Source organism: Aquarana catesbeiana, linkage group LG11 (assembly GCF_042186555.1).
Source record: "Aquarana catesbeiana isolate 2022-GZ linkage group LG11, ASM4218655v1, whole genome shotgun sequence".
In the NCBI taxonomy this organism is placed as follows: domain Eukaryota; kingdom Metazoa; phylum Chordata; class Amphibia; order Anura; family Ranidae; genus Aquarana; species Aquarana catesbeiana.
Window position 1 is genome coordinate 231,505,510 of NC_133334.1, and position 27,365 is coordinate 231,532,874.

General features: G+C 43.9%; 1 protein-coding gene across 3 annotated transcripts; it reads right to left on the reverse strand.

Moving 5' to 3' along the window:
• Positions 1-1,554: 1,554 nt before the first annotated feature.
• PDCD2L (programmed cell death 2 like) lies at positions 1,555-25,716 on the reverse strand. 3 transcript variants are annotated; one of them, XM_073605476.1, is made up of 9 exons: positions 25,569-25,716; positions 21,057-21,137; positions 18,489-18,659; positions 15,799-15,962; positions 12,825-12,894; positions 12,418-12,746; positions 5,654-5,767; positions 1,900-2,045; positions 1,555-1,803 (listed from the first exon to the last, which is right to left on the reverse strand). In XM_073605476.1, the coding sequence occupies exons 3-9, from the start codon at positions 18,600-18,602 to the stop codon at positions 1,673-1,675; spliced, it is 1,068 nt and encodes a 355-aa protein (XP_073461577.1). In that variant the 5' UTR covers positions 18,603-18,659; positions 21,057-21,137; positions 25,569-25,716; the 3' UTR covers positions 1,555-1,672. The 3 variants fall into 3 exon arrangements, with proteins under 3 accessions (XP_073461577.1, XP_073461576.1, XP_073461578.1); XM_073605475.1 differs by having other exon boundaries at positions 21,006-21,137; XM_073605477.1 differs by lacking the exon at positions 21,057-21,137.
• Positions 25,717-27,365: the final 1,649 nt, after the last annotated feature.

The window sequence follows — 27,365 nt, forward strand, 5'->3', positions numbered from 1 at the left end:
TCACTGGTGTCCTGGCATTGCCAAGTGGTACTGAACCCAGAACTATCAAGGTACCGGTACATCAGATGGGAGCTCAATCAACCACAGCTCAAGGAACTCCTAGCAATATCTGGAGGAACCCTAGGATTCCATAGAACTATGGTTGAAAATGGCTGGTCTAAGGTCATATTCACACTTGAGCACCCCATGTTTTTGGGCTTGAGCATTGTTGTTTTAGCCAACGGAAAGCTAGTTTCTAGAAGGAGGAGACGGTTAGTAGATGCTAAAAACCATGTTACATGCATTTTTTCAGATGTTCTCATTTTAAGGAGGCGGTCCGCCACCCACAGAAAAATGAAAAGTCAGAAGCTACAAATATTGCAGCTGACTTTTAATATTGGGACACTTACATGTCCAGGGTTCCCACAATGTCGGCACCCGAAGCAGATTTTCGGGTCGGCTCTCGGGTGCTGCCACCACCATTCAATGTAAGGGAAACCGGCATTGAAGTCTTTCGGCATCCCAGCCAGTCCCTACTGCGCATGCGTGAAGCATGCTGCACTTTCTAACTGGCCCGGGGGCGGAGGAAGGAGGGGAGGGTTCCAAACTTCTGAGGGACGGCACCGCTGTCTCCTGGAAGTGGGGAAGGGTACCTGTCAAAAACAGGTACCTGTTTCTCCCTCTCTCCCCACTCTAAAAAAAGTGCCAAATGTGGTACTGGAGGGGAGGGGGGGGGGGGGGGGGAGCATATAAGTGGAGGTTCCACTTTTGGGTGAAACTCCACTTTAAGTCTTTCGGGGTCAAAAAAACACCATCATGCCCAAAGAGGCTCCTGTACTTTTTCTGAGGTTGAGCAGCGGTAGGCGTCATGCACACTGGTTTCTTGTAAACACGGTTTATCCTGACAGGAGTGAATCAGCATTATAAACACTTACCTAAGCTGCATTTTTTTTTAAACCAGTTTAGGTAAGTTTAGCAGAGTTTATCATGGTTTAGAGTTTGGGCGTTTATTTAATTGGCCAGAATTTGAATTTATTCTGGCCATTGAAATAAACGCTGAAGTGCTAAAGGCGCCTAGTGGTTTTTATGGTCAAAATTTCACTCCTAAACGTGATTTTAGGGTGTTCAAAAAAAAATAAAAAATAAAAATAAACAACCAACAACATCTTCAAAACACCCCTGCTACTAAACTACTAGAAACTTCCATGTGTGCGCATGGACACAGAACAACATTAGGGAAGTTCAAGGGCAGAAAAAAAAAAAAAAAAACTAAACTCAAAAATGTGAGTTTAAAACAGAAGCAGTGTGCATGAGGCCTTAGCTGTAAGCAGAGACAATAGAATATCATGGCAATCTGAGTGTTGAAGTGCTTATGGAAAGACAATTCAAATTGCTCAAAGTGGTGGTTCTGGCACTTCTGTATACTTGTAAACAACATTTTTTCAGATGAAATTCCACTGTAGCCTTGTTTGGGTGTAATAATAGTAATAATATAATATAATAATAAAAAGACAATTTATACTTTGCTACAGAATTCCATAGGATGACATATGTAGAATGTACACAAGTCCGCACTTTGCTTTGAAAAATAAATATATTACTTGAAGGTAGAGTTTTTTTTGTACACTTCCCAAATAAATAGGTTGGTAATTTTGTTAGTATTGTCAGGTTTTTTCTCTTTCTATCCTGTACACTAGTTAAAATATTTCTGGTCTGGATCCTCCTGCACGATGCAGAATTCGTGTACTGGTGTCCTATCACTTGCTTCCCAACAGCTCCTCTCACAGGTGAAAATGAGAACTGTCCCAAACTCCAACAGTAAATCTAAAATAAAAAAAAACACCTATGATAAATCACACTCAGGTACAGACAAATAAAAAAAAAACACAGTTGATGACCAATGTCACTAGATTAGCTTACCAGTTTTAGCTCCCTGTAGCATTGTTACAAGAGCTGGCATTAACTGGAACTCAAATATTCTTCTGCCCCCACATCGTGGACATGGCTGAGGCTGGGGTGTGGCATCCAAGGGGCTTATACATAAAGGTTGGCCATTCCAAGAGTATCTGTAGATGGGGGGAGAAAAAAACAAAAAAACAAAAAGGCATCTAGTATTTGGAAAAAGACAGCATGTGGAAAAACAAGTAAGTAGACTTTTGAGAGAGGGGTTATTCAGGTACTAACTTCAGTTCTTGCCTGCCTCTAGGCCACATTTATATGCTGCTAACCAGCTATTAAGTTTTGCTTTAGTGATGGTTTTTAGTTTTGCATAAATTAAATTCTTATTGCTTTGTTTATTCAAACATATGACGGAAAAAATATATAATAAAGCAAGGGTTAGTTTGACACCACAATAAAAGCTCAACTCCATAAATTAAAATAAATAAATAAATAAAAAAAAAAATAATAATAAATAAATCTACCCTTGCAGCACCCCCTATCCCACCTCCCCTTCTCCCAGCACACTTAAAAGGGTTGTAAAAGTAAAAATGGGCGATTATATCTTAATGTTAAACCCTTACCCACGCAAATGTTTGTAACACCAAATTATGTTTTTAGGGGCTGCTCGTTATGACACTAGTACCTTTGTTAAGTGAAAAATAGTGATAAACCGCGCACCCTACTAGTTTATAAAACCATAATCATAAATTGCAAGAAAATTTGCAATATCATAAACGACCACTAGATGTCACTAGCAGATTACATTGGTTAAGTACCAATAATTCAAGGGGAAAATATAGTGCAATCATATAAACAACTCTAAAGGGCATGTAAACAGATCTACATAAAAAGACCCCTTGATTACTCCAGTGAATTTCAAAAATTAGTGTTCAAAAGTTTCCATCAAATTATTTCCAATGGTGCATAAGATTCCATTGATTCAACAGTAAAATGACTAAGGGTCTTCCTCCACCAAACACCTGTCACACAGCCTACTCCCAAAATTTATATGACCCCCATTACAGGAATCCTATACAGCAGATTGACAAAAGATTATGCCGCATACACGCGGACTTTTCAGCTACAAAAGTCGGACAGCCCGTCCGACAGACTTTCAAATGACTGGACTTGCCTACACACGGTCACACAATAGTCCGACGGATTAGTACGTGATGACGTACACCGGACTAAAATAAGGAAGTTGATGGCCAGTAGCCAATAGCTGCCCTAGTGTGGGTTTTTGTCCGTCAGACTAGCATACAGACGAGCGGATTTCTGGGTCCGGCGGAGTTACGACGTAAAGATTTGAAGCATGTTCCAAATCTAAAGTCCGTCAGATTTGCAACTGGAAAAGTCGGCTGAAGGTCCGGTGAGGCTGTGAGGTCCCCTCCTCTGTGCGGCGCCGGCATGGTCACTGTGGGCGCCCGGCTGTGGTTCCACAGCCCGGCACGCACTGCCCATGGGCGAGCCACGCGGCGCGCTGTGACTGGCCGGGCAATCATCTTGGACCTGTGACGTGTCCCAGATGATTGCCGAGAAAGAGGGGGGAGGTGAACCGACTTCTGGAACCCTGGGAGGAAGCGGGAGCTGGAACCCTCTAAAAAGAGGGTTTCCACTTCCTCCCCCCCCAAAAAAATGACATGCCGGGGGGGGGGGGGGGGGGGGGGGGGGGTTGTCACCTTCCCTTAAAGCGAAAGTTCCATTTTTGGATGGAACTCCGCTTTAACCCATGTAATCCGCTAGTGACATCTAGTGGTTATTTATAATATTGCAATTTTTCTTGCACTTTGATAATGGTTTTATAAAATAGTAGGGTACGTGGTTTATCACTATTTTACACCTAAAGGGTTAACTGCTCTTTCAGTCTAGGGGTGCAGTAATAAGGAGTAATACTTACCTTATTCCTCACTCCAGCAGGGTCCCTCCATTGGTGCGATTAGTCCTGTGAAGCCTCCTTTTTAAGGCGCTCCTGGCGGCACTTGCACTGCTGCCTCCTCCCCAGTTTAATAGCCCTGCACTATACCTAATGATACCAAGACCGCTCACAGACCAGTGTGCCTGGAGGGAAAGGTGGGGATCACTGGAGTGGGGGTAATTTAAACAATATTCTTATTCTCCAAAAATAATCTATACACATCCATGTCTTAATGGCCCTGTAATCTATCTTCATGTAATTTCTTCTCTGCCTCCTTGTGTCCCCTGTGGATGCCAAAACCACTCCTTTACCCTCTCACTTCTGTTTGTTTGGAACGAGCAGTGCACATTAGTTGCGATCACGTGCACTACAATCCTGTCCAATGGTTCTCAACTCCTGTCCTCGGGAACCACTAACAGGCCAGGTTTGCAAGATAACTGAAATATATCACAGGTTATATCATTTGCTACTCAGTGATTGCAGGATTCTAGTCTGCATCTCCCCAAGGTAATACTTAAAATCTGGCCTGTCAGTCCTAAGGACTGGAGTTGAGAACCACTGCGTGGAATCCCTAGTCCAGCTCAGAAGTGAGAGATAGGGTGGCTACATTCCTACATACAGTGAGACCATGGAGAATGAATGCACCATCTAACAAGAAGTTGGATCACAGCAGCAAAAGAATTTGGAGATTTGGAGGAGGCTGGGAGCAATAGAAGGTACTTTTCTGAGTTAAGGATATGTACTGGAATAGAATTTTTTTGTAAACCAGAGTTTAGTGTCACATTAAGTTTGCAGCATTGCATCTTTCCTAGACTTAAGGTGGTTGTAAAACTCTGGACATGAAATATGAACAAAACATATCCCTCTATAGTGTGTACTTGTCTCAATTAAGATCACTAAGCCCCCGTTCACACTGGTGCGACTTCTCATGCAGTTTGACAGGTCCATATCGCATGACAAACCGCACCCTACTGTCGGTAATGGAACTGTTCAAATCGGTACGAAGCAGACTTTGAGGTACAGCACCAATTTAACAAAGAAGTGCCTGCATGAAGTCTCACAGATTTCAGCCAAGTCACACTGACATGCAGCTTTAAAATCGTGCGATTTCAAGTGAAGTCACACGACTTCAAAGTTGGATTCGGTGTGAATTGGGGCTAAGTGTCATTTTTGTCTGCAGCTTCATTCCTCCGCTATCGGCATGAATCACTAACATGTTTTCCTGACACCAAAAAAAAAAAAAAAAGTGACAGGAGGGAGCTCCCAGCTGATTGACAGCCTCAGCTCAGTTCCTGTGTGCTGCGTGAAGGGGGGGGGGGGGGGGGGGTGTCCCTTCCCTTCCATCAGCTCTCAGGGCTCTCCTCATTGAGCTCTGCAGAGTGCAATTTCAGCTTTCTGTCCCTTTTCTGACAGCTCAGACAAGCTTTATAAATTGCGTACTTTGAATGGATGTAGAGAAGACTGCAGATAGGCGATACACCTGAGGCCAGTCACTTCACTGGGTATATAAAGAAATGGGGGGGGGGGGACTCACTGGGTGTATGTACGGGTTTACAACCACATTAAGGAGCATTTTACCCTTGAATTTGAGAGGGCACTGCAAGGGTCTAATCACTTGGAGATGGGCTTTAAAATTGGCCTCAATGTGCCCCTTGTATTGTATCCACAATACCTGGTTTGATTTGAAAGGCAAAGTTTTAAAAGTTACTTGTGTTCTCTAGATTAGAGGTCAGTACTGTAACTTCATGTGCAAAAACACTACCCCCATCTAAGGGTATGTGGCCCCGGCATTTCTGGCCATTTCAAAAGGTTAATAACCTGAGAATTTGTTGTTGGCAAGGAGCGATCTTCTTTAGGAACTTGTAGAACATGAGGTCTCGACTCTCCAGGTCACTCTTCTCATATTTCTCACCCACTCCTTTCACGTCACAGCTGCAGAATAACAAGAACATGACATTTATAAGAAAGGTATATTGGATGATGATCAAAATGACTGCTTGTGTATCCAATGATAATGCTGTTACATGTATGTACTGTACATTTGAACAAAATAATAACTTTGTGAGATTGTAAACTCCATGAGCAGGGTCCTCCTATTCCTTCTGTAGTGATGTGGGTCTGCGAGTACCTGTGTATTGTATTATTGAGTATTAGTGTCAGGAAGCTAGTTGTTAGGTAATTTGGACAGGGTATAATCCCCAATCCTCATTAAATTGGTAGGTACGATGACGGGCGGGTGTGGAGATGCGACTCGGTGTACATCTTGTGGCATGTATGCGTTCCTTGATTATCTGATCGAGGGTGAATACTGCTGTGCAAAATGTAAGCATATTGTTTCCCTGGAAGCCCAGGTTCTGAATCTAGGAAAGCAACTGTCAGCACTGAGAAGACCCTCCATACCAAAAGAGAGCCGGGAACATACCCGGCAGGTGCCAGCACAGAGGCGGGTGGAGACAAAGAGGTGCAGGCACTAGAAAATAGTAGATGGGCGACAGTCAGGAAGGTTAGAGGGGGAAGTGCCAGGGAGGCCGATCCAGGGCTGGAGCATCCCAATAAGTTGAGTGACATTGGTGAAACCGGTCAGGGACCAGCACTGCTGGAGCTGAGGGACTCTCCCAGCTGCCGGGGGAGGAACTCCTCCAGTGAGAGTGGAGGGGAAGCGAAGGGAAAGAAAAGACAGATTCTGGTGGTAGGGGATTCAATTCTTAGAAGGGCAGAGAGGGCAATCTGTAACAAAGACCTGAAGCGCCGATCTGTATGTTGTCTACCGGGCACTCGGGTTCGGCACATCAGGATAGATTACTGGGAGGGGCTGGGGAAGATCCGGCTGCCATGGTGCACATTGGCACCAATGAAAGTCAGAGGCAGATGGAGGTAGTATTCTCAGGAATACTGCTGGTACATCGAGCCACACCAGAAAGGCAGAGGGAGATTAGGGAAGTAAACAAGTGGCTGAAGAGCTGGTGTAGTAAGGAGGGTTTGGGTTCCTGGAGGACTAGGCGGACTTCACAGTCGGTCACCAGTTCTATAGAAGGGACGGACTGCACCTAAATGAGGAGGGTGCAGATCAGCCTGGAGTGAAGATGGCCGAAAAGTTAAAGGGGTTTTTAAACTAGGCGACGGGGGGGGGGGGGTCCAGAGGTAGAGAGTCAGCGTGGAACATATTCCAGAGGGTAGTATTGGGGGCATTAGTGGTAGATAAGGAGAGCTCAGGCTGTCATGCGACTGTGCAGTCCCAAGTCGCATGATAAGTCGCACTAGTGGAAACGTAGCCTTAGTCTGTGATGGGTCCCTTTCTGGCATCGGGATCTTCTCCTTGGGTGCCGGTCTTCAGGATTCTTTATTGGCTTGGGAGAATCATGTTAACTCCTGCACATGAGGAAGAGTCGGTCATCCTGGCACACAGGGACCGAGCAGGTGACATAAGTTGCGCTGTGCATGCACAGCTCAGTTTACATGCTGCAGAAGACTAAGTAGGCAGGTAGGTGTATTTTATTGCAGAAGAGAGATTGCATCTCTCTTCTGTGATAAACAGTCTGCCTGCTTGCAAGTTTTTGCAAAATGCCTTCAGTTCCACTTTGTCACCCATACATTGCTTTACAGTTGAGAATTTCAAAATTATACAAATCAGGATCATATTTTTACTTATCTTTCAATGTGATGGAAAACAAATGCAGTTCAAACATAATCAGTTTAGACAAGTTGCAGAAATGATCCCTGGGCTGTTTGAAGTCTATAGGCTTTATAGGCCAAAGGGTGTAAACAAGGCCCAGGAAAAATTCCAAGCTTACTTACCGACCAGCCCGCGGGCAACCGAATCAACCTAACGGTTTGCATTAAAAACAGGGGTTTAGTCTGCACACATTTGCAAATACATGTGTAAGCTACAGAGCCTAGCCAAGGCACCCTGGTATCTGTAGTTCCTATCACTAGCTTATGAGTGATTCCACAGTGGAAGCACATGCATTATGCCAAGTAGGTGGAGGGCAGATGGACTGAAAGGAGCCCGCCCCTTTCTTAAAAAGGTACAGGGACACACTGAGCACCCAGCACATAGCACAATAGCTGCAAAGGTGTCAGTGTGTTGCCTGACCAATATAACATTGTTGCAAAAAAGGGGTCCACTACCACCACCTATGACTGGCCATTACAGTAAGCAGCATTTGAGGGCAAATAGATATAAAACAAGGCCAAGGATAAATCCAAGGAAAAATTCCAAGCTTACTTACCGACCAGCCTGCAGACAACCGAATCAACCTAACAGTATGCGTTAAAAACAGGTTTAGTCTGCACACATTTTCAAATACATGCATAAGCTACAGAGCCTCGCCAAGGCACCCTGGTATCTGTAGTTCCTATCACTAGCTTATGAGTGACTCCACAGTGGAAGCACATGCGGTCTGGTCGGTAAGTAAGTTTGGAATTTTTCCTTGGCCTTGTTTATATCTATTTGCCCTCCAGTGCAGTTTATAGGCGAAAGGGTGCTTGGGGCCATTAAAGGTTGCATTAGGGCAGGGCTTGACAATTTTGCTTTAAATCCAGCAGGCAGCTGAAAAGAAGAAGGAAGTAAGGAAGGAAGAAGTTAGGAGCCATTTTTTTTTTTTTTTTTTTTTTTTTAACCTTTTGCCTACTTTCATCCCCTCCCTGCCCAAGTCAATTTTCAGAGCTGTCACACTTTAAATGACAATTGCGCATTCATGCAACTGAAGTATTATATATATATATATATATATATATATATATATATATATATATATATATATATATATATATATATATATATATATATATATATATATATATATATATATATATATACTGCAGCCAGCGGGAGGGAGGAGAGAGCAGCACAGGGGACACTTCCTGTCAGGGGCTACACTCCTCCCGTTAGCTTTCTTCCTTCCCACACCCACCCCTCCTACTACTACTACCCTACAGCCCCGCATCTGCCCTAACCCGTCCCTCTCCTCCTTACACCTGGCTTCACAGCGCCGCCCTTCCCCACCCTCGGCATTAGAAACACACATTACACCTGTCGGCTGCCTGGCAATGGTGTGCCCAGCTGTGCCCCCCCCGCCCCCATTCTAGCCACTGAGGCTGACAATGAGGCTGACAACAGCCCAGGCTGCATTTTTTAGTCGCCATGGCGACCTGGCACTTGGGATTTGTTGAGCCCTGCATTAAGGGGGCATCAGTAGGTCACATTATTGTCTGCTCTTCCAACCCACTATATATGAGCTATACAATTCCTGAGGCTAGCTGAGGTCTGTAGATCCAGAGAAAAGTGAAAAAAAGGTTCTGACATCTGGGACACTAGAAAAAAAAAAAAATATCCTTCAGGACTTCGATATGGTCATTGGTTTCACACTGCATCAAAAAAAAAAAAAAAAAAAAATAAAAATAAAACCTGCATACAAAGAAATATATGCAGTAACTTTCCCTGGCTCACCCACCGAGCCAAGAGTACACAAATGGCTGGCATAACAAACAGACTTTGAATTATATGCCATGCTATTTATCTATAATGCTGACAGCAACCAGAGTTAGGTATTTAGTTCCGCTTTAAAGAGACTCTGCAGAAAAAAGAAAAAAAAACAGCTACAAGTATTTACGTAGGCAAAAATAGCCGGCACATACCTGCAGCTTTCTCCAAGCCCGTGTCCTTACATCCAAATTCTGAGCCGCTCTGGCAAACAAACCTACAACAATTGCCGCTGCCTCCTATTTCTTCACACATTCCTGTTACTCCCATCATGTAATGAAGGCTGTACTGGCCTACAGAAGCAGAAAGGGGTAGGCAAGCTTTGGCACCAAATGCTGCTTCAAGTATACATTATATTTCTGCAGCATTTTTAGCTTTCAGAGTCACTTTAAAATCATTTCCTTCTGTATGGACATTTGGGACCCTATGCTGTCCTGTCTGCTTAAATAGCACAGTTAGTGACATTAACCAACTAAAAGGGATGTTGGAAAAGTAAACCTATGCAGTTCAAAAATCAAATAACTGGAAATTACATACAGTATAGATATAAAAATTATATTTTTTTTTTTGGCTGAATTCGGACCTGAAAATAGTCCAAAAGACGCACAGGGCTCCTGTGCAAGTGGCATTGGCTTCATAAAGAGCCGGTCACAATGTCCTGCTGTGCGAATTAGATGCTGGGAAACCAGCATCTAATTCACGCTAGTGTGAACCCAGCCTAATGGGGGAAGTTCTGCTTTATGTCCTCCTCTGCCACATTATGATTTTTTTTTTTTTTTATGGGGGAGCGGGTCCCCAGTTTTGATAGGTACCCGCTCCAAGTTCAGCCCCCCCACCCCCCCCCCCTGCCCGCAGCTGTCTTGAACACATCAGAAGGCCACAGAATCATTTAGACAGCGCAGCTCACGCAGGAAGCTGGCTGTGAAGCCAAAAAGGAGTCATAGTCAGCTTCCCTTAGTAAACATGGTGGGCAAGGGTCCCGAAAACCGACAAAGAACCGGACCAGGTGAGGACAGTGCTGGATCCCTGGACAGGTCCTTTTATTTAAAAAGTCAGCAGCTAGAGTATTTGTAGCTGCTGACTTCATTTTTTATTTCCAGGGTGATGATCCTCTTAAAAAAAAAAAAAGGTTTTTTTTTTTTTTTTTTAGAATCATACATACCTAGGTGGATGCAGCATCAGTCCAAGGCTGCATCTGTTCCCCTGTGCCTCTAAAACTGAGAACCGAGCAATAGAACTCTGCCGATTGTTCGGTTCTCACAGCCCCGTGAGCAGAGAGCTCTCTGCACTGCCCCCTCCTTGCTCACTGGAGCGCTGGGCTGTGGAGGGGCCAGAAGAGGCCGGCTTAGGCTCTCAATGAGAGCCTGAGCCGGGTATCGGTCCAGGCATGTGGGCGGATCCTGACTATGGTCACGATGAAGCGGACCCTTAACCGACTGACGTCGGCAGAGAGCGGATTCCAACCCATTGTCTGCTGAAAACTGGTAACAGGAATGCAAAACGAAGTGCACTCCTGTGATCCATAGGAGAAGTACAGCCAAGTGAGCTTTGGCTGTAATTCTCCTTTAAGACCTGGCAAGAATCAAATGTGAAATTCTTTACTCTTTAGGCAAAAACTTTTTCTTTGTTCGATTTTATATAGACAGGAAAAAGCTAAACCGCTGTTAAGATGGCATAGATGTTGGTTTCCCACTGGAAAGATTTAATCTTTCTATCTGTCCTGGTGTGAAACGGCAGAAAGGTTGATGGTAGAGCTACATGATTAATTGTTTATGCTGTGTACACACGACCGGACTTTCGACGGACTGAACCACGTCGGACTTTGACGGATTTCCGTTGAATCGGACTTGTCTACACACAAATCGCACCAAAGTCCGACGGATTCAACCATGATGACGTACGACCGGACTAGAATAAGGAAGTTCATAGCCAGTAGCCAATAGCTGCCCTAGCGTCGGTTTTCGTCCGTCGGACTAGCATACAGACGAGCGGATTTTTCGACTGGACTCGAGTGCGTCGGAAAGATTTGAAACATGTTCTAAATCTAAAGTCTGTCACATTTTCATCAGAAAAGGTCCGCTGCAGGTCCGATGAAGCCCACACATGGTCAGATTGTCCGACAAGTTTGATCAAAAAGTCCGGCCGTGCGTACATGGCATAAGAATCATTATCGCAATTTTTTTTCCCCGTTGCGATCTTGAAAAAAGTATTTCCTGATTCTTTCTATGCAAAGAATTCTCTTTGCTCTGCTAAAGCCGACAAAAGAAAGGAAAGAAAAAAAAAAAAAAAAAAAAAAACACGCGAGCAGTCTGCCAAGAATCACAACATTCTTTAGCAGTGGAACTTAAGTATAAACATTGTAACAATTTGTCCTTTACATCAAAAAGGAATATACTTTTGGTGTGAAAATGAAGGAAGTTTAACTACTAAACCTTTTTTTGACATTTGTTGGTTTCAAGTTAAAATCATTTTTTTTTTTTTTTTTTTTGCTAGAAAATTACTTGGAACCCCCAAACATTTTTATATATATATATATATATATATTATATATTTTTTTTTTTTTAAGTAGAGACCATAGAGAATAAAATGGTGGTTGTTGCAATATTTTATGTCACACTGTATTTGCGCAGCAGTGTTCAAATGCAATTCTTTTGGGAAAAAATTGCACTTTAATGAAAAAAAAAAAAAAAAAAAAAAACTAACCAGTAAAGTTAGCCCAATTTTTTTTAAAAGTGTGAAAGATTTTAAGCCGCGAGAAAAAAAAAAAAATTGCGATTCTCATTTTGGCCAGAATCATGCAGCTCTAGTTGATGGCAAATTAAAGATTTTAAAATTTTTGCTGGAACAGTCAGGAAAGGGGGGAAAAAAAAAAAAAAAAAAAATCGAACGGGTGACACCATTTCCGGTGACAACCTAAAGTCCTAAAATAGGACTTCCACTTACTTTCTGTTGTGTCTCCAGGACAGGAAATGAAGGGAAATCGCCAAAACAGGAAGCATAAAAATAACCTGTCAACAGTTTTACAGTTTTACCCCATCCAAAACTAAAGAAAAAAAAAAAAGTTGGCTAGAGATTTTAAATGCACAAAAATGTGTGTCACCTCTCCGACTGCTCCACGAAGGATGCCTCTCTTTTCTCATACTCCTGTAGTAGCCGACGGGCATGATGCAGATCTGCGTCCCATTCACACTCTTCCTCTTCTGCCACTGCCATATAATAAGACCGAAAGATGTCATTAGACTGTACCGTCTGAGACGCATCAGAGAGTGAGAGGTTCTGGAGCTGAGATGTCCAGTCTGTGGATGGGACTTCTGTGGGTTCGCTTGCTCCATGTGATACTGCAGGTGCTATCAGAGATTCAGCATCATTGTCATCCATTCCCCAGTTATCAGCCTCATCACACCAGTCTGTAGTGACCATCTTGTTTTCCTGGACAGAGAAATCTAGTTGTAACTATAGGAGCCGTAGAGTTTAAAGTTGTAGCAAAAAAACAAAGCTCTTCAATACCTGCTGTGATGAGACCTCTGTGACTTGTGGATTATGTCCTTCAAGGCTTTGGGATCGGAAGGCCACCCAACTACATGCAAAAGAAAAAGAAATACAGAACAATAATGGCAAAGGAGAAAGAAAGCGCGTCAGAGTGAGAAAAAAAAAGAAAGATGGAGCAAGATCATAAAGAGCATTACAGTTAATATAAATTGCTTGATTTGTATTTTAAACATAAAGCAACAAAGAGGTCTTAGGAGATGCAACATGAATCCAGATAAAAGGGGGCATCAACTTTTCCTTTCCTAGAGCAAAAAAGCATAAAAAACCTGCCAATGTGGATTATATTGTTTAAAGTGGTTGTAAAGGCTGAAGGTTTTTTACCTGCATGCATGTAAAAAAACCCTTCAGTGTGCAGCTCCCCCCTAATACTTACCCAAGCCCGATCGTGATCCAGCGATGTGCACGAGACCCAAGGCTCTTCCAGGTCTCTCCCTCCCGATTGGCCAAGATGTAGCGGCAGGAGCCATGAGCTCCTGTTGCTGTCAATCACAGCCAGTAAGGGGACAGTGGGGGGGAGTGGGGCTGAACCACGCTCTCTGTATCTTATGGACGCAGACAGACGGCTCAAGAGTGAGCATGCACGAGTGCCCCCACAGCCAATGGCTTGCTATAGGGGCACTCGTTAAGGGGGAGGGGCCGAGAAGAGGAGGATCAGGGCTGCTCTGTGCCAAACCATAGCACAGAACAGGCAAGTATAACATGTTTATTTAAAAAAAAACAACAAACATTTTTCATTTACAATCACTTTAATTCTGAATACAAAAGGTTCAGTAATTCAAAGAAAATCTGGAGCACGTTACAAACGAATGAGTCTAATGTGTAACATGCTCTGATGAATAAACTTATCCTTTAAATTTGAGATGCTGCATGGTTTACCAAAGTAGATCACATTCATTTATAAAAGAAGAAAGAACTTAAAAATACATATTTGTAGCTACCGCATAAAGCAGGCCATACACCACATAGATTTTCGAACAAATGTTCTTACTAACATTTGTAAGAAAATTCTCAGTACATTCGATGACTTGAAGAATGTCCTTCGAAAATACTTCAAAATTTGATTTGCTTTTAACATTCCATTTTGGAATGAATGGACTTCCTAAACAAAAACCACATTCACTGTCAGAAATTTTTCATCCTACTCCTTCGAATTTTCTGATCACTGTTGTCACAAATGAACACCGATTTTGACCACACTCCCGATTAGAAAATCGAACGAACGTTCTTAAAACAAATATTGAATGATGTTCTACTAGTGTATAACCGGCTTAAGTGGTGAGCATCTCTAAGCCCTGGGTAACCTACCAGCATCCACCTAAAACTGGGTTATGGTTTTGGCTGCATTTAGAATGTAATATTCTGTAACATAGATCCGAGTGTGTTGCAGAATAATATAAACTGATGTGTAAAGAAGGTTCAAGTGTTTTAAGCTCCTTTCACACTTGCAGCTAGGGGGCAGTAATGGTGGTTAATCTGGGTTTTTAACCACCCCACCACCACCACCACCACCACCACCGCGGGCATGGCGCCACACAAATTGGTACACAATGCAGCAACATCAGGACTACATGCCAAGTATGACAGGCAGTGCCAGCTGTCAAACTCTCCCATGTAGGTAAATGGGGCCATGCCACAACATCAAGTGTTTATAGTACAACAAAAAAAACAAAACAAAAACAGAAAAACGCTGCAGATGCATCACCTCCTAAATGCCTTACACTGTCCACTGTGATTCACATTTCAGGGGGACAGTAGCCCCCTCCAAGTGTGAAAGAAGCAGGATATGATTTTAAAATGCATAGCTGGTAAAATAATGCCAAGAAAAATAAATGGCCACACAGCTAAGAATGTTTTTAAACACAGTTCTGGACAGAGACATGAAAACACCAGGGATGCACCGATACCCAAAACAGATACTTTGCGATGCGATTTGCATCCATACAAGATGAATGGGCTCACATCGCACTGCAAAGAATCGCATTCGATTTGAACAGGAATGTGGTGCGATCCCTGTCTGAATCGCATGCAGTTTAGCACACTGCTCCTGTGTGAACCCAGGCTGAAATCACTATGTCAAGCTTGGGTTCACACAGGAGCAGTGCCGGAAATTCGGTGCGCATGCAATTCGGACAGAAATCGTACCGCATTCCTGTTTACATTGCATGAGATTCTTTGCAGTGTGATTTGAGCCCATTCATTTTATATTGGCATAAATCCCACCGCAAAGTATTGGTGAGGGGTCTTGGTGGCACAATGAAACCTTGAAAACAAGTCCTCCTCCCTGCTTTATTTTATTAGTGTTGCATTATTTTTATAGTATATATATATATATATATATATATATATATATATATATATACACATACACACACACACACACACATACACACACACACACACACACACGCACACACATACTATAAAAATAATGCAACACTAATAAAATAAAGCAGGGAGGAAGACTTGTTTTCAAGGTTTCATTGTGCCACCAAGACCCCTTTCACACTGAGGCAGTTTTCAGGCGTTTTAGTGCTAGAAATAGCGCCTGAAAACTTCCTCCCATGCCGCCCGAGTGTGAAAGTTCGAGTGCTTTCACACTGGGGTGGTGCGTTTGTAGGACATTAGAAAAAGTGCTACAAGCAGCATCTTTGGGGTGGTTTTGGAACACTGTATACAGCGCTCCCAAACCGCCCCTGCCCATTGTAATGAATGGGCAGCACTTCCCAATCGCCTGAAAAGCGATTCAGAAGCATCGCAACACAGGCGTTTTCAACCCCTTCTTTTGGGGTTAAAAGCACCCCACTAGCGGCCAAAAAGCGCCATTTAAACAGCACTAAAGCGCCGATAAAACGAGCAGCGCATTAGCGCCAACGCACGGGCAGCCCCAACGTGAAAGGGGTCTTACAGAAATTAGTTTTCAGGAGGGTATTACCTTTCAGGTTTCCCCCAGCAGGACTTCCTTCTGCATGCAAATACATGGATGACACGGTGGAAGAGAGAGCCCTCCAGGGGGCAGTATACCTGTACAACATGGCACAGGGGAGCGGAGCACAGAGGACAAGCAGGAAAGGAGAGCGTCACATGTGGCGGTGGGTCCTGTCAAAGAATCAAAAGGATATGTGGTAACTGTCATATCAAATACATTTTATAATCCCCTTAATTAAAACAAACGTTTTTTTCAAACTGGACTGAAAAAGGTCTGAAAATGCTGCACACAGATACATTACATCTAACTGTATACAAAGTCTGACAGCTTTACAAAGTTAGGCCTCATGCACACAGAGGGTCTGCCCATCTCTTCCAGATTCCTGGCACCAGCGTTTTTGGCAGAAAAAAAATGCTTGACGCATTTAAATGTGTCTAGGCGAGTCAAGCACTTGGATGGTAAATTCATTTCATTGGCCAGAATACAGTAATTTATTCTGGCCACTGAAATGAATTAACACTCCGACACTTTTTTTCTGCTGAAACACTGCTGCTCCTGGATATGCTGCCAGTGGGTTTTCTTTTCTGCCTCTAAATGCCTATGTGTGCATGGACACAGAGGAGAGAAAAACCTGCCAGACACCCCCAACAGCCACATTAACCACCTGCCATATAGACAAATGACGGCGGGCAGGGCGCGCTCTTGTTCTGGGACAATGTCACATGATGTCGCTCCACTCTCAGCGCAGTGATCAGCGGTGTGCTGTGTCCCCGGGACATGGTGCATCCCCGATGACGCAGCTCTTTACCCATGTGATCAGCTGTGTCCAATCACAGCTGGTCACATGTAAACAAGAAAATGCCAGTTATCGGCGTTCCACACACTGACAGCGTGTAAGGTGAGGCGAGCCAATAAGTGACATTTCTTCTCAAATTAAGACCTGTACAGATAATCAGTGCCCTGAAATCATCATATGGGTACAGTGTTGCATAACTGCACAATTTTCATTCAAAGTATGACAGCACTGAAAGCTGAAAATTGGCCTGGGCAGGATGGGGGTGAAAGTGCCCTGTATTAAAATTAAAAACCATTTAGTGTGCATGAAGCCCTTAAGGGGTGGTTCACAATGATCTAACAGGTGCTCCAACACAGAACACAAGTCGCATGACATGACAAAATCAATGATTCTCTACAAGAACCGTCTTAACTGGTCCGACTTGTGTTGGTCAGACTTTGAAAATGCTTCCTGTACTACTTTAGTCTGAATTGGGCACAATTTCAGCCCATTATTTTGAATGGAAGTTGGGATCATCAACTGATCCGATTTGTGGCATGCATGTCGTGCTCCGAGGAACTTGAGAGGGAACCCCACACAAGAAGACAGCAGCGAAAGAGAAGACCGGAGAGAGAACACAGCACCGGAAGAGAAGACCGCAGGAATAACACAGCGGTGGTGGAATCAGAGAAAGACCACATGTTGGAGCTATGATGGGGGACATATTTCACTTTTAATAAAAGGACTTGTCAAATACCATCTCTTGTTTTTATTTACATTAAACTGCTTTTTTTTTTTTTTAAGGGGTGAATACCCCATACTTATTCACATAGGGGGGGGGGTCCAGGATCTGGGGGTTAAAGGGGGCTTCCGATTTTGATAAGCCCCCTGCCCACACAGTTGCTGGAAAGATGCCCTTGTCCGCCTGGTATGGTCCAGGAAAGGAAATGCCATTTTGGCATTGGGTTCCCCCTTAAAGCGGGATTCCGGCCTGAAAAAAAAAAAAAAAAATTTAGAAGTCAGCAGCTACAAACACTGTAGCTGCTGACTTTAAATAAAGTACTTACCTGTCCTGGGTGCCCGCGATGTCGGCCGCCAGAGGCCGACCCGTCCCTCAACCGCCATCCTAGGTAAGGAAAACAGGCAGTGGAGCCTTGCGGCTTCACTGCCAGTTTCCTACTGTGCACGCGCGAGCGGCGCGGCGCTCCGCTCTGTGAATGGCCCCGTGGTGTTTTGGGAACACACACACAGTTCCCAGAAGACAACGGGGCCGCTCACCGAGGAGAAGAATACGCCACGGAATAGGAAGAGGCAGATTAGGAAGACTGCCTAGCAACAAGGGTTTAGGTATGTTTAAAAAAAATATATATTTTTTTTTTTTTTCAAATGTTTTTTTTTTTTTATTTTTTTTTCTAGGATTTTTGGCGATTTTTTTTTTTTTTTTTCAGAGTGACCCTCCACTTAAAGATTCATATCAGACTCAAAGCGCCTGGTACATTCGGATCAAAATCGGCTCCTGTTCATTGAAGTTGGACATGAATTCGCAGGGCAATATTGGATTGGAAGTCTTATGACTTTCGTGTCGGATCAGTGTGAACATGAACTGAAGTCTTCCTATAATAAGACTGAGCTAGCAGGCTACGATCACAGAAGAGACATGCAATGATAACCTGCAGAGACGTTTTCCACATTTACACATTCTAACTGCAGAGAATGTAGCCTGAGAACATTTTTTTTTTCCATAAGCATAAAACAAATTTTTTTTGCAGTTTCAATAGACAAACAGCAACAAACAGCTACACACACACAGATTTTTTTTTTTTTTTTTTTTTTTTATAACTACACCCAGCCCTTAGCATTTTACCAGCCCTTTCATTATCTCTTAGATTAGAAGATAGAATAGATAGAAGGGATCACTCACCGGCAGCCCACCTATCTTGCTGACATCCCAGGAGGAAGATTTATCTTCTAAAGCCGCATCTTTAAATCCCAGGAGGACTTTCTGCTCACTGGCGAGCGCCATCACTTCAGACATCAGTAAAGCCACCAAAAATCTGTGCCATCCATTTATCAGCCGGGAAACAGAATCACACTGCAGGAAAATCACATAACAATTATGAGATGACCAAAGCAGCAGCTATAGCAATTTATACCACGAGTATATAACAGACATACTATATAAAACTAGGGATGCACCAAATGGGTTTTTTGGTGCCGAAACCGATACCGAAAATAAATCTTCCTTGATCCCGAAAACCGATACCGAAACCAAAAGTGACTGTTTTGAAAAAATATTTTTATACAGGAGATGGTCAGAGACTGGAGACACGATACAGGAGATGGTCAGAGACTGGAGACACGATACAGGAGATGGTCAGAGACTGGGGACACGATACAGGAGATGGTCAGAGACTGGGGACACGATACAGGAGATGGTCAGAGACTGGGGACACGATACAGGAGATGGTCAGAGACTGGGGACACGATACAGGAGATGGTCAGAGACTGGGGACACGATACAGGAGATGGTCAGAGACTGGGGACACGATACAGGAGATGGTCAGAGACTGGGGACACGATACAGGAGATGGTCAGAGACTGGGGACACGATACAGGAGATGGTCAGAGACTGGGGACACGATACAGGAGATGGTCAGAGACTGGGGACACGATACAGGAGATGGTCAGAGACTGGGGACACGATACAGGAGATGGTCAGAGACTGGGGACACGATACAGGAGATGGTCAGAGACTGGGGACACGATACAGGAGATGGTCAGAGACTGGGGACACGATACAGGAGATGGTCAGAGACTGGGGACACGATACAGGAGATGGTCAGAGACTGGGGACACGATACAGGAGATGGTCAGAGACTGGGGACACGATACAGGAGATGGTCAGAGACTGGGGACACGATACAGGAGATGGTCAGAGACTGGGGACACGATACAGGAGATGGTCAGAGACTGGGGACACGATACAGGAGATGGTCAGAGACTGAGGACATGATACAAGAGATCAATGCAGCCTCACCAGTGCCCATCAGATGCAGCCAGCCAGTGTCCCCAGTGCAGCGAGAGGCGAGCCGCCGCCTGTTTGATTACAGCGCCGGGAACATCACAGCCTTCATTTCAATAGCTGTGTGTTCCCCGCTGCGCGCTGTCACATACAGCCCCTCCCCCTTGTCTGGGGAACTTTGATATACAGATCACCCATCCCAGGATTGTACAGGTGATCTGTCTATCAAAGTGCCCGGACAAGGGGGAGGGGCTGTATGTGACGGCGCACAGCGGGGAACACACAGCTATTGAAATGAAAGCTGTGATGTTCCCGGCGCTGTAATCAAATAGGCGGCGGCGGCTCTCCCCCCTTTCATCAATATAGGAAGCCCTCCTGATAGGCGGCACCAGGGGCGGGGGCGGAGTAGAATAAGAACTTCTGTCTGATTGCTGTGCAACTAGATTGGGGTGAACGCCCCTCATTTTCTGTCCTTCGGCGACCAACACAAGAAATCCGATGTCAACGAAACAAACCTGACAGGGGTGCTAACCTTTCTGTGTACTATCAGCTTTTTACACTTTTGCTGCTCTCCATCAGAGATATCCCATCACTGTTATGTCTTAGAATGGGGACATGAAGTCAGGGCAAATTTCCATAAGATGGACATAGAGAGCAGTAAAAACCCAACAGGCCCTCTAACCCTCGTCTGCTTTATTTCAAATATGAAAAGCAAGTTTTGGCTGGAGTTGAGCTTTCCTATAAAATAAAATGAGTGTACCATATACATCATAAGAAACTCAATTGTTTGTTTAGGTACTAAAAGAGCAACGGCTTGACATGTATAATCAATAAAGGATGATTTATTGCATGTACAAGTGATTTCTGGAGAGGTTGATATAAATCAAATGATTTTTTTTTTTTTTAAATAAATAAAATCTGATTTTTTTCTTTAAATCAAATTTCTTTGATTTAAAATAGATTTTTTTGGATTTTTATCAATTTTTTTTTCAATATAATGCTTTTGGAGTAAAAAATCTATCTAAAATAGTTTTCTATTTAAGATACATTAATAATTTAGTTTATTCAGCATGAAATGGAGCTTAGTTATGTAGCATGAGGCTGTATATTCTCCAATATTTACATGTTTGGTAAACTCATTTAATGAATCCAAGCTGAGATAACATGCACTGGATTGATGCATTCACACAATTTCACAGTAACCATGAGATAAAACAAAGTTCAGGAATATTCCTTTATCACATTGTTTTTCAAATCTATGTACACTACAAACCGTATGATTGAATCGGTCTTGATATCGCTGTTTTACTAACCTGACAGTTTATTATGCTAAATAGGAAACCTTCATTTTGTTTGCAAATATTAAAGATTCTAAGCACCAGTAAGAATAAGTCCTTAGTTACATTTAAAGAGTACCTGTAATTTCAGATCCATCATGGCAACGCCTGTTAGCGGGCATCTACTCACCTGCTGCCATCACATCACCAGCCGTCCCATTAAAGTGAATGAGACTGTCGGTGAGTCAACAACGCGTCAGACGAGGAGCCGCTGAGGGACAGAGATGACAGTTGCTCTTTAAAAATGACGATTTAAATCGAGTTCATTTAAATGAAGCCTTTTTACTAGTGATTTAAATCAAATCCACCCCGTTTCTGGACAATCAAAGAACAAAATAATTATAAACTCCACTTTCACATCTCTACTGCACTTTGAAATAAGATCCGTGGATCGCTTTTCACAGGTCGGTGGATCAGCAGCTTCCAAGAGTTAATCCTGTTGCTTCCTGAATGTGTGCGTTTTTTTTTTTGTATTGAAATTGACCTCAATGAGCGAGTTTGACCGACGAGTCAATTTCTGCAAACCGAGTTAAAGTGGTTCTAAAGTCTAAAAAGGTTTTTACCTTGAGCCTGGGTTCATACATATGTGAACACAGGCATCACACAGGATTTACACCGCATTGCTGGTGCGGATCACATGCGATGTCTGCGCAATGTGAATTCAGCCATTCGGTTGGAGGGACTTTTTTTTCCCCCTGCACTGGAAACGGATCGCATGGGTGTTCACACCCATGTAATCCGAATCCACAGTTCACACTGCGATCTGCGAACCGATCTGGGGGTGTCATTAACTTTGTATTGACACCCGCAGAGGGCAGTGTGAACTGCCTGCGGGACAAATGTGATGCGGGAACCGGCGCTGGAATCTCACTGGTTCCCGCATTGCAAGTTTGAATCAAGGCTATTGCATTCTAAGGCCCCTTTCACACGGGTGTGTTCGTGTACGGACTCTGCTTTGTTTAGCAGGGATCCCCGCTGAGCAGACAGATGACAGGTCCGCCTCTGGTCACCTTGCAGGGACAGACCTGTCAGAGCTCCGCTCTCCTCTGTGGGGGAATTGGATGAAAACAGACTGCCTGTTTGAAAAATAGGGTTTCCATCCATCTGGATTTAGCGGATCGGATGTCAGCGGACACGTCACTGCTGACATCCGTCGCTTCATAGACCTGCATGGAGCATCCGTTCTATATATAAAAAATCTCACATGAGCTTTACCATATTAACCACTTGAGGTCCGGGCCATAGCCAAATGATGGCCACAGCGTGGACCTCAATTTCTGGGAGGCAGTCATGAGACGTCCTCCCTTGTACACATGCACCGCGCGCGCGCGCTGTGATCACCGAGTCACTGAGACTCGGATGATCACAGATCCGAGTAAGGGGCCGATCCCGGCCACTTAAAATGTGATCAGCTGATCACAAGATGTAAACAAAAGCTCGGTAATCAGTTTCTTAACATAAGCCAATCACCGGCTTATGTTAAAGGGACATCGGTCCCGAAGAGGAAGGAGGCACATATGCCTCATCTGAGCCTGCAAGTGCCATCTGTCATTGCCACCTATCAATGCCCACAAGTGCCACCTATCAATGCCCACCAGAGGTGCCAAACAGTACCACCTAGCAGTGCTGCCAGTGTAAGCAATCTGTGCCCATTATTGCCACCCATCAGTGCCCATCACTGCCACCTCATCAGCGTACATCAATGAAGGAGCAAAATTACCTGTTTGCAAAATTTTATAACAAAATATAAAAAAATATATAATTTTTTTTTTTTTTTTTTTTTTAAATTCGGTCTTTTTCAATTTTTTTAACAAAAAATAAAAACCGCAGAGGTGATCAAATACCACCAAAAGAAAGCTCTATTTGTGGGGAAAAAATGATAAAAATTTCATTTGAGTACAGTGTTGTATGACCGCGCAATTGTCAAAGTGCGACAGCGCTAAAAGCTGAAAATTGGTCTGGATAGGAGGGGGTTTAAGTGCCCAGTAAGCAAGTGGTTAAAGGAATGTCAAAGTTCATTTTCAATATTCTTAATATGCAACTTTCATTGGAATACTGCTTGGTGATCCTACTAGAAGGGTCCCTATGCAGGCACTTCCTGTTGTGTTGTCACCCCATAACAGGAATGAGCTCAGACATGTGCAGATCCTATTCAGAACACACCTGAGTGATCCCACCAGGAAGCTGCCACTCTACTGGGCTAATCATAAGCAGCTCAGGCATTCCCTGCACCACAGCCACACACATATACATATATATACACACACACAAGCCCTTTGTATATGTGCAGCTGTAGGGCAGAGAATGTCTCTGTAACCTGTGATTGGCCCAGTAGACTGACAGCTTCCCGTCAGGATCGCTCAGGTGTGTTCTGAATAGGATCTGCACATGCCTGAGCTCATTCCTATTTACCAGCAGTGATGAGCTCAGGTGTGTTTGGACAAAAGTCTGACCCCACCCCACTGGGCTACCCTGCCACACCTAACTGCCAATCATAGATGGAGAAGGCGCTCCCTACATATAAATGCCCCCACCGCTTATGATTGGCAGCTTCCTAGCTGGATTGCTCAGGTGAACACACCCGAGTTCCTCTCTAGTACCTGCTATGCTCTGTATTGTCACTATGGTAAAAGATCTTAGACCAATTAAAGTAAAAAGCAGCCATGCTGATGCACACCACACAGGCACGTTCCACTACTGTCACCATCAGAAAAACTATCCTGAGAGATGACAGGCAGAACTTGTTGGAAGGCATGCAGGAGATCAGCAGTACTAATTATCCTGGAGTTGCCAATTGTTTATAACACAGAGGGACCGATTTACTAAAACTGCAAAATCTGGTGCAGCTCTGTATAAAAACCAATCAGCTTCCAGGTTTTAGCCCCCATTCATATTGGCATGATTTGACCAGTGGCGGCTGATGCTCAAAATTTTTTTTTTTTGGGGGGGGGGGGGGGTTCGCAAACAAACTAAAAAATTCTTTAAGAAAAAAAAAAAAAAAAACCACATCAATTGCAGCCTCAGTGTTCCCATCAAATGCCACCACTGTGCCCCCCCCCCTGCCCGCTGTCTGCCCAGTACTTACCCTGTCTCAGTGGCGGGTCAGGCATTTGGGTGACGGCAGTGAGTGGTGGGACTTTGCAGTAGGTCAGACAGCGGCTCCCGCATCCTTCATGCTTCCCCTCCCCTCTTCCTTAAAAGGCATCCAATCACACTGCTTGTCCTTTCAGCCATTCAGGTGACGGGTAGCAGACCAAGGCCCCTGATTGGCGGAGAGGCAGTTCACTGTTAGGAAAGTGAATATTAATTCGCTTTTCTAACATACCTGGGTGGACTTCGAGTGTAATACTTTGCGCCACAAGTCCAATTTTTTTGAAGCCTATGGCTATAATTAGGTGCTTCAAACCCCCCCCCCCCGTAATTCTTTCTCCAGGCATCCGAAAAGGGTCCAGGCGCTTGAATAGAGGGTGGCGGTAGGGCCGTTTTTAAGGCAGGGCAAAAGGGGCAGCTGCCCTGGGCCCTGTCATTGTTGTGGGGCCCAAAGCAGCTACCTCATACTTGCCAACTATCCTGGTTCAAATTCCCTCATCCCTTGAGGTTTTAGTCCTGTGCTGTGTCCCAATATCTCAGTGTGAAGTGCTGCTACTAAAGCTGCCCAGCTCTGCACTATTGTTGTGTACAGATGACTCACCTGCAGACCCTGTGTTTACATGTAAATTACCGGCATTCATATGTAAATAGCGACAGCATTCATATGTAAATAGTGGCGGCCGGCAGCATTGATATGTATATCATGCCCCCCTGAGGTCATATCCACAGTAATTTCTAGCAACCAAACAAGCAGAAATTATGTGCTGTAGCCTCTAGCAACTAATCAGTGAGCCATAATGTGTGTAACCTCTAGCAATCAGACAGTGAGCAGTAATGATACACTGTAACCTCTGGCAACCAATCGCAATAGCTGCCTGATCTGATTCAGTAAACTGATTTCGAGTCTAGCTGCTATTTATTTTATGTCTCAGAGCAGGTGGAAAGTAAAACTGCATGGGGGGGGGGGGCCCCCCAAGAAAAGTTTTGCCCAGAGTTCATTCAATATTAAAGACGGCCCTGGGTGGCGGCCATGGATAGATTCATGCAATGCATGAATCTATCCATTAGTCATAGAGGGGGTGGCTGGAGAGAGAGGGCGGCGCTCTTAATGGATGCACCGCCACTGGATTTGACCGGTCAAATGGCATATCAAATCAGAGGCTATTGCCGGCAATAGGAGCGTCACAATTGGTGCAATGCTGATTTTGCAGCGCTGCACCGATTCCCAAAAGTAGCTCCTGTACTACTTTTAGCAACTTCGGGGGGCGATTTCTATAGACATCTGTGCAAGAACCCGCACAGATGTCCTTCAAGTCGCCCCCCAAGTCGGACTGAAATGCGGCTTTGAAATTGTGTGAGTTCAGCTGAATTCATGCGATTTTAAAGCCGTGTTCAGTGTGAACGAGGGCCAATTAATTACACAAGCTGAAGTTAGAAGCTGATTGGCTACCATGTACCCCCTACACTTTAGCAAACTGTCACAAGTCTATCACAGACACATGACAAGTAAAATCTGACTTTTATTCTAAATGCAGAGCTGTAGACTGATTACCTGAAGTTCCACCTCCTTATGAGATCAGCTGCAGCTTCCATCTAGCATGACCTGTGTGCAGGCCTCATCCTGACCATGTGTAATGTGCAGCGAGTCACACAAACTTCACAGTGCCACCTAACCTCCGCCCACCACTGCCAGCCGCCTCCTGATTGGTGCTCAGCTGACAGCTCTCCCAGACTGCTTCTTTATTGACACAAAACTGGCCTATCCAGTTTGTCACCCTCAGACCAATCAGCGAGCAGTATGTAAATCCTTTCCTGCTTTTCACACTCGCTGGGCCCGGGGAAGTGGGCGGAGCCTCGTCTATTGACCCTTTCCTTGCTGCTGTGTACAGAGTGGAGGAAGAGCTGAGTGCAGAGAATCCTCCTGTGTGTGAACTGATCGGACATTGAGATGACTCTGCAATACAATCCACCCCCCACAGTAATGATTATTTCTAATACAACAATACATTGAATAGTGTTTTAAACCCAGCACATACCTTACAATCTGATTGTACAATCTCCTTAAGATCTACCAATAACTAGTGTCTGATTGGATCGATTAGGGAGGTCCTCATATTCTATAGATGGAGTAGATCCAAGGTTGATTGCACAATCAAATTAACGCATAAATGATCAATTTATTTTCCGATCAATCTCTTTTGATTGGAATAATTGATCGATAGTCGACAACCAATAGGAAAGATATCATTGGGATTTGCCATCATAAGATATTGATGACTTCTCTGTTTCCACCATGTAACCTAATAATCTGATCGATCGAAATCCAATCATTTTCATGAAAAAAAAATGTTCTCAGTACAGCTGCCAATAATCAATAGTGTTCTGCCCTGGCTGATTGACTCAGATTGATGGAATCCGATCTAAAGTCGATCAGAGGGGAAGTGATTGGATCGTTTTGATCCAATCACACATGGATGAGATAATATAATTGAAGTGTGTATGACCACCATTAGGTGTATCCAGCTGATTTCTTATATCTGTACACAAATGTAGTGTCTTTCATTTCTATTTTAATCTGAAGGGCTTATTTTACAAGGTGATCGTTTACAATCGCTTCAAATTTCCGTATACGTTTTTCTGTGAAAATCTACCAGTGTACAGCCAGTTTTTCCCTACAGGGTTGTTGGTAGATCTAAGGGTGGCCATACACACTACAATCTGTGTCTCGTTTTCCTTTACCAAAGGTACGTTATATGAGGACAAATCTTTCCAATCCAATCAAATTCTATCCAATCGCAGAGGCCCTTATATTACATGGTTGTTGGCAGATATAAAGGAGATTGCATAGTGTATGGCTAGTCTAAAGGAGATTGTACAATCAGATTGGAATGCGTATGGTGACCCTAAAGGCTGCTTCACACCACATGCAGCACAGTGTTTGGGGTTGTTTTCTGCATTAAAAACACATGGACAGGAGGTTTCATGGTTTTCAGTGACAAAGTTCACACCAGTGCAGTTAAAAATAGAACATGCTGCATTTTTTCTGCATGGAACTGCACTGGAACGCAGCAAAACGCATAAAGAACATTTTACAGCAAAAAAAAAAAAAAGGACACTTTGGGGGGAAAAAAAATGCACTGGAACAGATTGAAAACGCATCAAAAATGTACACATCCGGAATGCATTCACACCTAGGCAACTTGAATCGCAGGCGGAATCGCTGCCATACTGCCCGCGGATTCCAAATCGCGGCAAAACATTGTGACGCGTTTGCAATGCCGTTACTTCTTAATGGTGCCCCAATCTTGGTGCGATTTTTGCCACGATAAACTTCGCTGCATTCCCGGCA

Bases quoted from the DNA above. Each gene is read 5' to 3' on its own strand.
- PDCD2L (XM_073605475.1), bottom strand. From the start codon at position 21,026: ATGATGGATCTGAAATTACAG. The intron at 15,963-18,488 runs GTGAGTGATCCC...ATTCTTTGACAG, and splicing joins GCAAGATAGGTGGGCTGCCG to GACCCACCGCCACATGTGAC. The intron at 1,804-1,899 runs GTAAGCTAATCT...TTTTTATTTTAG, and splicing joins GCTACAGGGAGCTAAAACTG to ATTTACTGTTGGAGTTTGGG.